Raw genomic sequence first — 15,811 nt, 5'->3', positions numbered from 1 at the left:
GCAAAAGATGCAGTGATGAATTCACAGTTAACCGCATCCTAATTGCCTGCTCAGGACTAGAATATCTAAGAAGAAAAGCATTTTACATTGTTTTATAAAGAACACATTCCACTACACGCCATGCTCATTTTAGGTGAACAAGCACTACTTGATTGAGCAAAGATTTTTATCTTCCTCAATAATGCCAGCATTTTAAAGAAACTATAACAGTCAAGATAAAACGTTATCAATCTATATCATCAGTTTTTAAAGCTGTGTTTGGCGCAGCATAGCCTTGGTTTCTTTTGCGCTATAAAACCCAATATAACTAACTAACTTTATATCACTATTTATTTACCATGTCCATGACGAATTGATTCGTCAGGCTTTGGATATAGTGAAACGTTCGCAGTCTCATTCATTTGCGCTTATTCGTAAATATTGTTCCAAAAGGTCAGTTCGCTGAAGTCTATCAGCGAGAATGTCCGCCCCTTATAGAATGCTGAGATTAAGGTTAATTTGTCATATTCGTTCCAATCTCTTTTAAAGCGGGCCCTTCGTCGCCTGAACTTTTGCGTGCCCATATTACTTTAATGCCGCAAGAAGCCTGCCAGAGATTTCTAAATAGGACGAAGAAAAGATTTGTCAACATCGAGTCGCTGGTCTGTGGTGACACTCGCTATGGAGACTTCTGCAAGGTAGGGAGCACCTACGTTGATGCTCGCGACGGGTTCTACATTGCACGTACGATTCAGGGGACTAGATGTAAATCCATTTCACCAATTTGAAGCTGTCTATTTGTAGCCTTCATGGGAATGATTCTCAATAAATATCAAATTGTGATTGGAACATCACATGGTGTGTCTAATAAACAAGCAGAAAAGTAGGATTGCTAAAAAATGATATTGTTGCCTCCTCACTGGCAGAAACCTCAGTAATGGTTCCACATCACCAATACTTCGTTAATCACTGTTTTCAAACATCAGCTGAACGTGCTAGCATAAACTGCTCTAAAACATAGCCGAATATATATGGGTTAAAAAAGAGCACATTTAGAAAATGGACACAGGAAAGAGGAAGTCGTTTAGAAATAGGTTGCGGCTGAAAGAAACTGCAATCTGATATTACATTATTGTTCTACAAACTTGTTTGAAATATAGGCTAAATATTGAAGTCTGTATGACGTATGTTTCAATTACCTATAAGCGCACATGGGTTGGGGGTCTATCAATGTTAGAGAAAACTCATTTTTCAGAACTATTCTACGCCAGCATGTCATATATTTAATTCCTCATCAAATATTTGCGCGCTTTCAAAAAATACCAAGGCCATGCTGCATTATTTTTGTAGTGTAGTGTGTTGTTTGGCTGATATAAGGAAGTATACCATGGGGAAAATTCACAATGCTCTAAAGAACGGTAGTCGCCTGAAACCGGCGGAGAGGAAATTAAGTATAGGCAAAATTCAGAAGTATTCACTAAGGCATAACACTGGCAATGTCATCACTGACATAGACAAGATAATCACGTAAGCCGAGGAGTTCTATGCGGACCTGTACAGTATCCATAGTAGACAGGACAAGAATGAAATTGGCAGTAATGAGCAGGAATCAGACTTTTCGCCTTTAACGAAGAACGGGGTTAAGAAAGCCTTGGAAGCTATGAAAAGAAGGAAAGCAGCTGGGGAGAATCAGGTATCTAAAGATTTGTTGAGGAACGGAGGGCAGAACGTGCTAGAAAAACTGGCCACCCTACATGCACAATGCCTGATGACACCGAAAGCGCCGGAATCATGAAAGAACGCTAAAATTATCTGACTTCGTAAGAAATAGGACGCTAAGGTTTTGAAAGAATATGGACCAATCAGCTTGGTATCAGTTCTCTACTTCTCAGTTTAAGGTTCACTAATCGAATTAGAACAATGTTAGACTTTAATCAATCGAAGGATCAAGCACGATTTCGAAAAGGGTACTCTGCCATAGGTCATATCCACAGTAAGGACCAGGTGATACAAAAATGCTCGGAATATAACAGCCCCTATACATAGCATTCATTGACAACGAGAAAGCATTTGACTCGGTGGAAACCACCTCAGTGGTCATGCAGGCATTTCGAGATCAGGGTATAGGTGAGCCATATGTGAAAGTACTTGAAGTGGCTGCACTATATTATAGTGGATATATATATATATATATATATATATATATATATATATATATAGCACTATAGTGGCTGCACAGCAACCATAGTTCTGCATAAGGAAAGTGACAAAATTCCGAGTAATAAAGGTGTTAAGCAAGGAGACATGATCTCATCAGTTCATCAGTGCTATTTACAGCTTGTAAAATGTATTCAAAGTGGCAGCAATCAGGCATGCGGGCCGGTGCAGAATATATCAGTAATCTGCCATTCGCTGTAGACATTGCCTTATTAAGTAACACAATAAACGAAATGCCAATAATGATAAATGATCCCCACATTAGAAGCAGAAAGGTAGGCATAAAGATTATTATGCAGAATACTAATGCTCAACAGCCTGTTAAAGGAATAGCAGTCTAATTTATGAAGCGAAGCATTGGAAGTAGTAGGTGAATATGTATGCTTATCACAGGTATTGACCAGACATCCAGATCACGAAAGAGAAATAATTCGTGAATAACATTTAATTGAGCACATTTGCAAGGTACTCGAACGCAACTTACCAGTATCACTCAAGAGGAAAGTGCATAATAGTCGCAATCTACTGGTACTGACCTACGGGGTTGAAACACGGAGGTTAACGAAAGGGGTTCTACTGAACTTGAGGACTAGGAAGAGGGCCACGGAATGCAAAATGGCAAGCGCAAAGAGTGGGTCAGAAAAATAGCTCAAGTTACTGGCATTCTAGCCAAGGTTAAGAAGGCGAAATGAGCCAGAACCAGATTAATTGGATAAAAATGAGAGAGGCCTTCGCCGTGCACAGGGTTTAATCCGGATGATCATGATGTTGATGATGATGATGATGAGCTGTTTGCACTTCCCATCATCTAGTGTCTCTGTCAAAAACATACAGGAAAGGATCAATGCTTTCAAGCTGTGTATTTAGTGCACTGAATGCATTCCAGTGACACCTAAGCATGACAAGGGTGTGGAAAATAATATGCGAGGTTACGAAAGCTGGAAATCCGTAGGGGGCCTTTATGCCTCACGAATCTAGCCCCTGGGCTGTTCATTTGGAAGAAAACACATTATACATTGTTCTTCTTTACCGCATTGTGCACGGACAATGACAGTTATTACCATGATCACGATGGCTGCCTTTTTTTAGGAAAGGAGAAAACAAAGGCCGCATTAAAATGTTCTATATTGTTGAGTTGGTACTTAATTTTGATGTAGGAGTTTTATAGCGCCAACAACGCCTATATCAAAAGCGTGTTTTTCCCGTCCCTTCTACTTGCATTGATTGCTCTATAAAACTCCTACTATAAGACAATAAGGCAGGCAGTTTGAAAATTGGCCAGGCTGCCATCACCAGACGTCATTAGCTGACAATGAGTTTCTACTAATTCTCCTGTCTGTGAACTGCATTGAAAATCGTTTTTTATAAAAACATGGAGCGTATTTTCTCTTGCTGCAGGGCTTTAACATTATTCATAGCTTTTGACCTGATATGGTGTTGTATCTTGTGACGATTTAATATCCTCATTATTCAACCACTCTTTTGAGCTGAAAACAGAATAACAAGAGTGTTTGATGAATCAGCTTTGTGAAAAGAACTTTTGTACAGTAGGTTACGACCACAATTGTTGAAACCCTCATCATAAAATAAGGTTTGGCTATCATATTGTCACTTTATTTATTCAGTTTTGAAAGTGTTGGCTGAAGGGTACATGCTACTTTTCCCCATACCTAACACCGGAAGATGCGTAATATTCCCCCCTAGAATTATACAAACATACACATGTTTCCGAAGCACAATTACTCCTTGAGACAAAGGTTGCACTACCTTTTTTACAGGGTGACTCCGGAGGCCCTCTAACGGGTTTCAAGGATGAAAAGCACTCGGAGCAAATTGGGATTGTGTCCTCTAGCTTCGGATGCGGAAATCCTGGGGTACCAAGCATGTTCATGCGGGTGTCGTACTTTATGCCTTGGATCAAGAAAGAGCTGAGGAGGCAGGCCTGCTGGAAAAGAATTGGCTCACCAGAATGAAACAAAAAACACTGTTTGCTGTTTTAAAATTGCCTGTCAGTTTCAAATCAGCACCGCATAATTATTCTTTCTGTCGCGAATAATGATTTCCGGTGTGCTCTTTCTACAGAATGTTTCAGAGTGGAGTTCGGGCCGTGCAAACGAGAAGGTGTAGGATCACGTTAAGACAAACATTTATCTCATAACAGTTTATTTAGAAAAAATCGGATCACGTAATTCGTGAGCTGAGGCGAAATATAAAATGTGCCATACTAAGAAAACCAATAAACGACAAAATCATATTTTAAGCAGTATGAGACGAACAGCCGAATATTATGGTCAATTTGGTCTGTTTTAGGCCCTTGAATATTGCTAAAGAAAAAATTATGGATAAATAATATATTTAGGCCTAATGAATTTAGATGCGCCAGAACAGTAGATTTAATTAGCTTATTTTATCTATGTTCTGTTTTAAGATATAGCACAATTTAGAAAAGCATTGCAGAAATTTGTAATTAAAGACTTTAATAGTGAAACACTATATCAAATATTCTAGCCTGCTGAGGTCACCTTACAATGTTACTTTGCAACCACAGTTGTCTCAATCTATATCTCACAAAACGAAGTTCTCAAAAACGAGGGCGGGCAAATTAAGATGAAGATAAACTGGATATGATTTTAATCACTGTCACCGAAATTATGTGCAAACAGGACCACTAACAAGTACGTTTAGAGTGTTCAAGCAAGGCTTACGGAAATAGAGACAAACATTGCTTCACTAAAGCTCTGTAATGAAAAGGTTACAAAAGGCGAGGAGGTAATTCACACTATGGCTAAGGAGATTACTCGCCTGAGTAGTAAAATACACTTGGAAAACCGAAGTCGGGGGAGCAATCTAATCATATACGGCCTTAGGGAAGATGAGAACGAAAGTACGGCAGTATTAGAAAAACGGTAAGGCGTGCCATTTTTAAGGATATTCTTAAAGTGGAAATAAAATCTATTGAAAGGATACACCGGATTGACAAAAAAGGTACTACGCGCGAACGTCCAGTAATTCTTCTTTTCTTCGATTTTTTTTTGAAATGTTTGTTCTTCGAAACTTCAAATTTAAAGGGAAAAACATATCTATCCCTGAAGACTTCTCACCTGCAGTACGGGAAACGCGCCGGAAACTGTGGCAATCGTGTCAAGAAAATCGTGACAGGAGCGATACGGCGTCGTTAATATTTGATAAACTGAAGATAGGCAATGATCTGTATGCATAGGACAGTACTGAAAGCAAGAGCACGCTTGTCAAGCGCAAAACATGTCAGAGTGAAAACGAAGATGACTTTCATTCTAGATCGTGACAGACTAATTCAGTTCCGCTATCGTTAATATGTTTCAATGCCAGCAGAATTGTCAGTACATCCACAGCGTTGGAAGTAATTGTGCTGACATATAGCCTTGATATAACTGCGATTTCTGAAACCTGGTTACATCCTGAAATCCACGATTCAGAAGTGCTCCCGAACTCGTATTCTCTCATTCCATTTGACCGTGATAGTCTGGAAGGGGGCGTTGCTATTGCTATTAAGAAAGGCTTACCATTTAAAAAAGATGAGGGAATTCCCAATCATGCGAGCGTATGGTGCAGTATAGATATTAACGAAACGTCACTGAAATTAGGCGGCATATACCGACGGCCGAACGCGTCAGTCGACTATCTTACTGAACTCCACAATTTTCTGTACCGTAAAGTTAAGAAACGTTCTAAGCTTATCTTAGTTGGGGATTTCAACCTAGCTGGGATTGACTGGGAAAATCTAACTGGTAGAAATGAGCACAGTAGTTGTGAAATGCTTTAAAATATTATGTTTAGTTTTTCCTTGGTCCAACTTGTTAAGGAACCAACGCGTATACAACGGCAAGCTAGCTCTATTCTCGACCTTGCTCTTGTTTATAAAACACTTAGGCCTAATATCAGTATTTATAAGAGAATCTCGGATCATAGAATGGTATTACTCACCTTTGATAACTTACGCTCCAGCGCCAACCAAAGCTGCCGCATATCCCGCAACTCTGTTAAATTCTATCGCAGGGCAGATGATGTCAGCATTATTGATACATTTAAGTAATGCTAGGCGGTATCTTGCAGCCGACCTTTGAAAACGTGCTTATGGTTGCAGCTAAAAAGAATAGTGGCACGCTGTGAAGAAAAATTCATCCCAAATATAAGAAAAGAAGTAAATAGAAACACACCTTGGAATACACGCAGCATTATTTACCTCAAACGAAAGATACAAAGAATGCGTAAAAAGAAAACCAACGTGGCTCTTTTAAAGGAACTTTTTGAAATGCTTAGAGCTGAAATTTCTACAGCAAGGAACAACGCCTTCCCAAAACTTTGACCAATTTTAAAACACAAGAGCCAAAACGTTCTGCCGTTACTAGACAAAACCGAGAGCATCAATCGATCAAACGGAAAACGGAAATAGACGGAGACGTTACAGATGGCGCATACTGTATAGAGAACGCTTTTTATGAATATTTTCATTCTGTGTTCACTCGTGTCCCTCCCCCAGATTTCAGTCAAGCAGAATTTCAATCGCGTATGTCTGACATTGTTGTAACGGAGTGTGGCATTCTTAATTTGTTGTTAAGCTTGACGAAAAGAAATCGCCCAGGCCTGACAGCTTACCTAACGCATTTCTAAAACGATATGCGCAACAATGGTTTCCGCTCCTTTACAAAATCTTCTTGTCAATAGAAACAGCGTCCTTGCCCACCAAGTGGCTCTGTGCAAAGGCGGCCCAGACTAAAAAAAAAATTGGAAACAAACTTTTCGTAAACACGTACAGACCCATATCACTAACTAGCTGTTGTTGCAAATTATTGGAGCATGTAATTAACAAAGCACTCATAGCCTACGTAGAAAACAACGAAAATTTATATGCAAGCAAGTACGGTTTCAGGAAGGGTTTATAAATCGTTACTCAACTACTTGAAATTACACATGACTTTGCGGCTACCATCAACTGTGGTCTACAGGTATATTCAGTGTTTATTGATTTTTTAATGACGTTTGGTTCTGTTCCACATTGTAAGTTAATCGAGAAGCCCAGTCTAATTGGTATTAATTCGAAACTAATTTCATGGATCGACGCTTACCTATCAGGCCGTTCGCAATAAGTCGAAATAAAAATGCTAAATCAGACACATTGGATGTTTATTCAGGCGTTCCCCAGGGATCCGTATTATGGCGTACTCTTTTTCTTATCTACAGCAATGATATTTTTTTCCTGTGTAACTGAGAATGTTGTTTTAAGGCTGTTTGCATATGAGTGCGCTGTTTATACTACTGTTCGTTCGCAAGATGACCAAAACAATCGTAACATAACATTGAATAACAATGCCTCTTGGTGGAAATAAGCCAACAGTCGGCGAGGCCAAGGAGATCATAGGGGATTGTACTTTATGTCTTTTACTTTTTATTTTTTTTATATAAACTTTGGTAACCACATAAATTAGTGATACAATCTGTTTAGGGGAAATATAATTAAACACAAAGTAGAAGAAAAAACAACGTGTCGATTGTGGGAACCGAACCCACGACCTCCGAATATCACGTGCGGTGCTCTTCCAACTGAGCTACATCGGCCGCTGTCCCCCCTGCTACTTTCTTGGGTAATAATGTTGTCTGTATACGAACCTTGAGAGTGTTCACCAGCGCCACCCTCAACCATAGCGGCGGACTTGGAACGTCCTATGTTACCGCCAGCGTCTCGTAGAACGTGATCAAGAGCAAGAGCGAAAGCTGTGCTAGAACCCTCTTACGCTACCCATGGCTTCAAGACTGCCAAAACCGAGGCCCCGGTAAGCTACAAGCAGATAAATGAAGGGCAATGAGGGTACTCGTTATAATACATGAACGAAAGAAGCCAACAGTCGGCGAGGCTAAGGAGAGCATTGGGGATTGTGCTTTGTCTTTTATTTTTATATATAAAAAATAAAAGACAAAGTACAATCCCCAATGCTCTCCTTGGCCTCGCCGACTGTTGGCTTATTTCCTTCATGTATTATAACGAGCACCCTCATTGCCCCTTCACTTATCTGATTATTGCCTCTTGGTGTGACACGCGGGGTACGACAATAAATGTCAGCAAAACATCATTTATTACCATAACAAGGAAGAAGATTCCCATTTACTTAACTTTTCTGCTACCAGGATCAACTTTGACGCGCAGTAAAGAAATTAACTACCTAGGAGTAACAATCCCCGAAAAATTGGGTTGGGATTCTGATATCGAGAACATGTGTACAAAAGCATACCGACAACGTGAATTCATCCGGCGGAAATTATCAGCTGTACCCTCACATGTAAGGCTCAACGCCTATGATACATTATTGCGACCCATTTTCGAGTACAGCGCCATAGTTTGGAACCCTCATCAATCTTATCCGAACAAACAATTGTAGAAAGAATTCAAAACTTAGCACTGCGATTTATATATTCCCGTTATTCACGAAACGACAGTGTGACACTTGTGCGTGAATGAGCCGGCATCTCGACGTAGGAATGCCGGAGACAGACTGAGTGCATGAAATTTGTTTTCCTTCTCTATCACGATTGCATCAACATAGATAAAGATTTGTACCTGAAGCCACCTTATCATCGCTCTAAAAGAATTAACCATGACATGTGTATAAGACCATTTTCTGCTAAATGCCACTTGTTCAAATTCTCTTAACATGGAACAACCTGCCCCACCAATATATGAAGGATGTGTCACTTGATGCTTTTACTGCTAGCGTTGAATATGTTTTTCAAGAAATGTCACTTTATTGGAGTTGTTTCCACAGTCCTTCTTTTTGTTCAGAAGTCTCAACAACTGCGTAACTTTTAAATATCCGCTTTTTACTGTTTATACTTTCCCGGCTGCCTTGGAGCACTGTGCCTGTTTGTACTCTTTTTTTTTTCACTCCTGTCAGGGCCTGAGAAAGGCTCACAGTACTGTGAAATAAGTAAATAATATAGCGCGCAATAGCTGGAGATGGAATTGTCGATTATGGGTTATTTCAGGGGAGTTGTCTTGCAGTGATGGAGCAAACAATCGTTCGCTGGATCCCCTTTGGGATAGTAGTTCTAGTTAATCAGCTTTATTCATATGCCACTAATATGTATTTAAGCGACAGCGATACATCTCGTTCAGTCGAAAAGCTGTCGCCGTTGTAGAAATAGTGGGCAATGCATGCCAAGAAACTTTTGAGTGCGTAAGAACCTTATCTTTTCTAGTTTGCGTTCTAGCGCGTATTGACAGCCAACGTTTTCTGCGGACAAGCCCAGCCTAAACCACAATGACCACGACTGATGTTCGCCTTATAATTTGCCATGTCGTGCTGGTATGTGGCGTCACAAAGCCCTAACAACCAGTGAGGACATGACATGCCAGTGAAAACAAACATTAAACACAAAATTTTCTTCCTAGTGGAATATATTGATTGTGCATTTTAATGAAGTAATTTATTCAACATTTAGGAAATTTATGATTTAACCACAAGAATTCCTTTGCTGCATTTACTAACTGAAAATCTTTATGGAGAGATAAGCTAGAGGAATGTTTGAGTATGGTACTTAGTCTGGAAGTCCAGCAGTTGCCTCTGCTATCCGTGCACGAATCATGACAGCTCTGCAGGCCTCGAGTCCTGAGCTGGATAGGAAAGCCTCCCTCTCAATAATTGGAGTGCACTAAGTTCTGGCCATCGAGTAGATTGCTTGGCCAGATCCAGCCAGGCCTGCCTTATCCCCGAAAAGTACACACCTACATTTCCTGCACTTGGGTGCGTCTCGAACGACGCCCTCAATTTACTTGTTTTACGCACAGCGTACACGGCTCGCGTCGTCGAGAAGTGGTTGCCATAAATTGGTTTCCGGCACAAATCTTCCGGCAAAACGTTTCCGGCACCAATATTTGATTGGCGCTGTAATGCGAAGCCGCTGCCATCAGAACTTCATGCTTGATACGTCTTCGTTAACTTGGACGCCCCTCCATGTTAGAGTGCGTCATCGCCAAACCTTGCATCAAGGTTGAGTCAAAAGATACTTAAAATGATAGGCACCTTGTGAAAGTGTACAGTTAAACATGCTGTCAGGTGCTGCACTGGAGGTGGCTATAAGTGTGATTGCTTTACTGAGAGATTAGTGAGTAGATCGGTGAGTGTTGACGGAAACCAGCAGAGTGTAAACAAAAAAAAACATTGTATGTCGCTGTACTGGAACATGTGCAGTGAGCTGTGGATGGCCTAGTGGGACAGCATTGATATTGTACCAGATGCCTGTAATCATGCAGGGCCTAATCTCAGAAAGAAGTTGTAAGACGGATGCTGTGAACGCAGAAAAGAACGCTCGGTATGAGGCAGCTAGATTGCTGAAGCGAAGACAGTGCGGGCTGATCTTCCAACGGCGACGATACCATCTATACATCCTAGTAAAACTTTAGCGGAGCTAGAACGTCCTAAGCTGACATTGATCGCAAACGGAGGATGAAGTCGGAGTTGGTCTTCAACGTCAAATATGCTTAATTCAAACATCAGCATCGTTAAATAAACAGCAAAGAAGCCCGCTCGTAGAAATCAGCATCAACATACCAACAAATCAAGAAAAAAAATAAAGGGGTTCAAGGCCTCTGAACCGACTGTGGAGCGAACGCTTTGGCTGCGGGCGAGCAAGTGAAAGTGGCATCGTACAACAAGCGTTTCCTTCACCGCAAGAAATTTCATCGGTGCCCTAGGCTGATTCTTGTTTTATGTCGTCAGTATGCGATGCCGACGGACGCTTTCCTTCTCCACTCTGTCAACTCAACGTTCAGTCAGCTTTCTGCAGCGGCGCGCGCATGCGCAATGTGAAAAATACCTTTCCCTTCGTGTAGGCGCGCACATCTGCTGCGATGCCATATTCGTACAGAGTGGATGCCACTACCCTCCTTCTCCTCTGTAGCGAGCTCGGCAAGCGGCGGAACAGTCGGCTCACCTGTGGCGAAAACTGCTCTTAGCGCGCCCCCACGGCCGCTCCTTTTAGGCACCGCTATATTTTTGACGGCTTCAATTCTCAGTCTGTCACGTGGTGAATCACTTGCCGTCTAGGCACCCCTGGTTTCGTTGAACATTGTCATTCGGGTGTAAAAGTCTCTCGGACATACGACATCTTCTTTACATCGAACTCCGGAGCAGGTGACTGTGAAAACGTTCGAACGAACCTTCTGGCCTAGCAACTCGGTGTTATCGGTCGTCTCTGCAGCGCTCTCTTCTTCTTCTTCTTCTTCTCTTTTTTTCCTTCTTCGTGTCGTTGTTAATTTACATCAGCGGCAAAACCACTTGCTAAGCAACGGGACGCTATTTCAAACTATGGCAAAATAGGCGATGGTAGGAAAGTGTACCCTTAGCTACAACATTATGGCTCACATTTAAGCTTCGGTTTACGAGTATGGACGCGATAGCGTAGGCTACACGCCCATATATAAATTACCGCTTTAACTAAGTCATATGAACAAGCCTGCGTGGTATACGGGTAACTTGAATTTCAATGTCTTGGCACGCTGATTCTAATGTCCCACTCACACACGAAAGAAGAAGCCTGAACTGGCGCACTTTCAGGCACCGCCGAAATCTCGATGCAAGGTTAGAGCAGCGCAGCTTTCGCTGCAAAAATAAATTTGGGGGTTTAGACAAGGCTTGAATCTAGTGATAGAGCGGAAGCTGTGAGTATTGCACCTGAACCAATTCTCGGACATTTTACAATTTTTATTATAATTAGTTTCCAGGGGAGGAAAGCCGCAATATCTATCACACTTGTTCGGTGGACATCTGATCGCGCTGTGAAAAATGGGTGAAAGGTGCAGTGATAATGAAAGAAGAGAAAAAATTGGCTGTGGCATAGTTCAGCTAGGCTAGGATATACGTAGCGAAAGCATGTGTGCCGGGTGCTGGGCTGCGTAATACTGTCCAGTCAAATCTAAACCCATTCAATTCAGTCGAATCGAATACAATCCAAGCTAATCCAGCCTAAATATTCCAGTCCAGTGAAGTACAGTTAACGCAAGACAAATTTCATTTAATCCAATCGTGTCCAATTTAATCCAGAAATGTCCAAGAAAACCTGTGATATCGTGCCCAATCCAACCCAGAACAATATACCCTAGTCAAATCCAATCATGTCCAATGCTTAGTACACGCTTGCCTGATATGCACCACTGATTAGTCTATCATCCTGACTACTATCATCCTAACGCTAGAGAAGGAGATATAAAATGCGCTACTTAGGATCGCGAGCTTGGCGTGGCGTGGTGGAAGAAAAAGCCGTTTTGTGCGGCTGTGCCTAAAAACGCTCCTTGCTGGAAATAGCGCATCGGCCGTTGGTCGAGGTCTTCTGACTTTTGTAGATACTACAAATTCGGTTGTCCTTCGTCGAATGCCTACCAGTAATGTTGGCCCTAATACATTTTCCTGCATGCTGACATTAAGGGCCGCCCGTCCCGAGCGCTTCACGTTCGAGACGCACTTTCTCGAGCAGATTGTGTATCAAAGGGAAATTTTGTGTAAATGCCAAATGAATCATGTCTGGACGAACTACTGCCTGCGGAAGTAGTTCCTGTCAGTTTCCTGTCAACGAACGTAGGTCAAGCATTTGACTCGGATACAAAAAAATCGAGTTAAGCTCCTTTCCCTTTCCCGCTCTATGGATCACTGGAGGATTGCGCAGACATTGAAGCCTTATCGCGCGATTGAATCTGTAGGGTGTGAAAAGTGGCGGGGCCCAGGGTTGGAACATGTGGAAACGGCGAACTGTGAGATCTCCCTCATGCTAAAGGATGGCTGTCAGCAAGCACAATTCCTCACCCTCTTAATTTTTATGTGGTGAAGGCATTACTTCTTATCCCAGGGAGACCTCCACTCTGTCTCCGATACAACTGGATTGTACATGTACAGCACCAGTGCCGCACGCCTCGATGCACCAAGTTTCGTAGCTTTGGACACACCGTGGAGAGCTGTGTGTTGAAATATGCTGACAGGATGCGTCAAGGCCAGTGGTCACGAGAAGATGACATGGTGTCAGAACATCATGGATGAGTCGGAGGTTCTTGATGTGACCGGTGAGCTAAGTCGTGAACCCTAGATCGATAGGGACCAGAACCCCCTTTAGGAGCATTAGCACTCTGCTGTGAGTGCCACTAAGAGTACTGTGCTTGCTTAACCGGAACCCCCTGCCACCAAAGCAAACGACTGCATATGCCTGCTGGGAAGTCGGTGAAGACGATATTGCCATTGAATGCTCGCCAATCCTCCTTCGTCGCTGATTTCTTTTCGTCGTCGGGGCTTAGCAGTGAGCTATGTGGCTTCGATCTCTGTGGGCCGGTTCTCTGTCGGCTGTCAGTGTGGCTGCGAGCGATGTGCACCACTCGGGTTCATGGGCCAAGGCCTTGGGTGTCTCAGAGGAGGCCATGGAGTATACCGTACCTCTGAAGCGTCCTCCAGATCATGAGGAGGTGTATATCGAGGGCACTAACCAGAAGGCACACTGTGTAGACGTCACTGGAAGGGTGCCATTAAGGAGAAGGGTGACGTCTGCCCGAAAGGCCAACAAATTTCAGGCGTTCGAAATTTCCAGAGGCCTCCACTATGGCGTCTCACATAGCCTGAGTCGCTTTGGGACGTTAAACCCCACAAACCAACCAACCATTCCATAGATAGCTTTTTAGAACTAGCACCAAAAAAAGTCTAGCGCCGCAGCTTATCAAGTCGCTACCCTTAAGATTAGGGGTGTGCGTAATCGTGGCAGCCAACATCAGCTAAAGCATTTTTGCAAGAAATGAAGCGGGTCTGCTGTAGACGTCCACTAAACAAAGTTGGCCTCTCATGAAGGACGGAAGCTGCTCTCAAGCCATTTTTGCCGCATTACATCGTTACTGTTAGCCACACCAAAGGCTTATCAGGAGGGTGTGTGCTACTCCTGACCAAAACGATAGAGACGATAGCCAGGTCTTAGTGCATATATGACGAGTGGCGACTTATATGCTGTGACCTCCCAGTTTCTGGTGTGCAGTAGCGAATAATTTGTGTTTAAGCCCCCTATAGGCAGCGAGATAGAAGGCTTTCGTTTTGTCATTATTTCGTCATTTGTGCACAAACAGCAACATTACGCTGGGAGATTTTACTTCTGTTCGTAGGCATCAGTATCGATCGGTTTTATGTAAGAGATATGACCCTAGTGCTGCTTTAGTTCTGTTTGTAGGCATGAGTATCGATCAGTTTTATGTAAGAGATATGACCCTAGTGCTGCTTTAGTTAACGATTTGGCTTGTAAATATATTCTTCTAAATTTGGGGTAGAAAAAAAGGCGACAGTATTCATCTCACTCATTTTCAGTGTTTCTCTAATGCCTGCCTCGACAGAATGTACGTTTCTGTACACACGTTAGCAAGTGCGTATGGCTACTGGGGGCGGCTCATCTTCCTCAGTTACCACCATGGTTACCACTGTATGCTGTCCCTTCAGATAGGGAGATACAGTCGTCACATACTTCACCCTCGATAGAAGCTGTTGAAAATGTGGAACAGTTTGCTCTCAGATGAAATCTTTCAGCGTGCTGTACCTACTTGTTGGAAAGGCATATGGTCACGCCATGATCTGTGCGTTTTTCAAAAGTGGGACTTGTTTAAACAGGAGGCCAAAAACTTGGCAATTGAAGTTTCAGTACACCACCTTCGTGAGCTTGTGCGCACTCTGAGCTATATGAGCTAGAGAGGGTTAGCCGGGGTGCCTATGTTTCTAGATGCGCAACCTTCTTGCCCCTGAGTGACGGAAGTAAGAATGCTGTTGCGAAGGAAATATTGGAAACGTAGTAGGGTGATTGGACATAGAGCAATGTTCCTGGTAATCATGCTGCTTTCTTTTATTATCAGAATCTATATGGCTGTTGTGAATATCCAGATTAGTGTTCTAATTGCGATGTTTTACTCTAACATTTTCTTGACTAGACGATGAGCAAGGTGCTGTAGTGGAGGGACCTATCACTTTGGACGAAATTAAATCCAACATTTCTGTCCATGAGAGCTAGAAATCTAGCCCGGATGGTATTACTAGCTAATTTTATAAAACGTTTTCGCTTGCCTAACGCCTATTTTGATGGAGTTTTTCATGCAATGTATGATCTGGGTTTCATGCCTCCCACTTTCAGTTTCCGGCACACAATAATAGTTTCCAAAATTAAACATAACAATCGGTTGGAAACTGCTGAAGGACGTCGTCCAATTTCACTCTGTAATGTTGGTAACATGTTTGCAAACGTTCTTTGTTGTCGTCTGAAGGTAGCCAATATGATATAAATGGGTTCGCATCCGCTATCCGCATCCGCTATTGAAGGCCGAAGTAAATTATTTATTTATTTATTTAGAAATGCTGCAGAGTCACTTGACTCCAACAGGGGTGGACACAAATAAAAACTACATCACAAGAATAAATCAACAAAGGCAATCACAATCACAAATCTAACACATATACATATTGCACTGTCAGTATTAAACACAATATCAGATGAGACAGAGTAAGTAGGTCTGATTGAATTTTATTGGCGAAGGCATTTGATAAAGATCAGAATGATTTCCTGTTCGCAATCTTGAAGCATG

At 42.2% G+C, this 15,811-nt stretch overlaps 1 protein-coding gene across 1 annotated transcript; it reads left to right on the top strand.

The window, feature by feature from the left end:
• Nucleotides 1-535: 535 nt before the first annotated feature.
• Nucleotides 536-4,239, top strand: LOC146171875 (serine protease 44-like). The gene is made up of 2 exons (XM_084586268.1): nucleotides 536-677; nucleotides 3,975-4,239. The coding sequence occupies exons 1-2, from the start codon at nucleotides 573-575 to the stop codon at nucleotides 4,167-4,169; spliced, it is 300 nt and encodes a 99-aa protein (XP_084442394.1). The 5' UTR covers nucleotides 536-572; the 3' UTR covers nucleotides 4,170-4,239.
• The last annotated feature ends 11,572 nt before the right edge of the window (nucleotides 4,240-15,811 follow it).

The sequence above is a fragment of the Amblyomma maculatum genome, unplaced genomic scaffold, assembly GCF_055883805.1.
Source record: "Amblyomma maculatum isolate TAMU_Amacu unplaced genomic scaffold, ASM5588380v1 scaffold_17, whole genome shotgun sequence".
Classification (NCBI taxonomy): Eukaryota; Metazoa; Arthropoda; class Arachnida; order Ixodida; family Ixodidae; genus Amblyomma; species Amblyomma maculatum.
This window is presented reverse-complemented; position numbering and strand designations above follow the sequence as displayed.

Excerpts from the sequence above, each read along its gene's own strand:
- LOC146171875 (XM_084586268.1), top strand. The coding sequence starts at position 573 with ATGCCGCAAGAAGCCTGCCAGAGATTTCTAAATAGGACGAAGAAAAGA. Across the intron at positions 678-3,974 it reads GCTATGGAGACTTCTGCAAG|GGTGACTCCGGAGGCCCTCT; the intron begins GTAGGGAGCACC and ends CCTTTTTTACAG.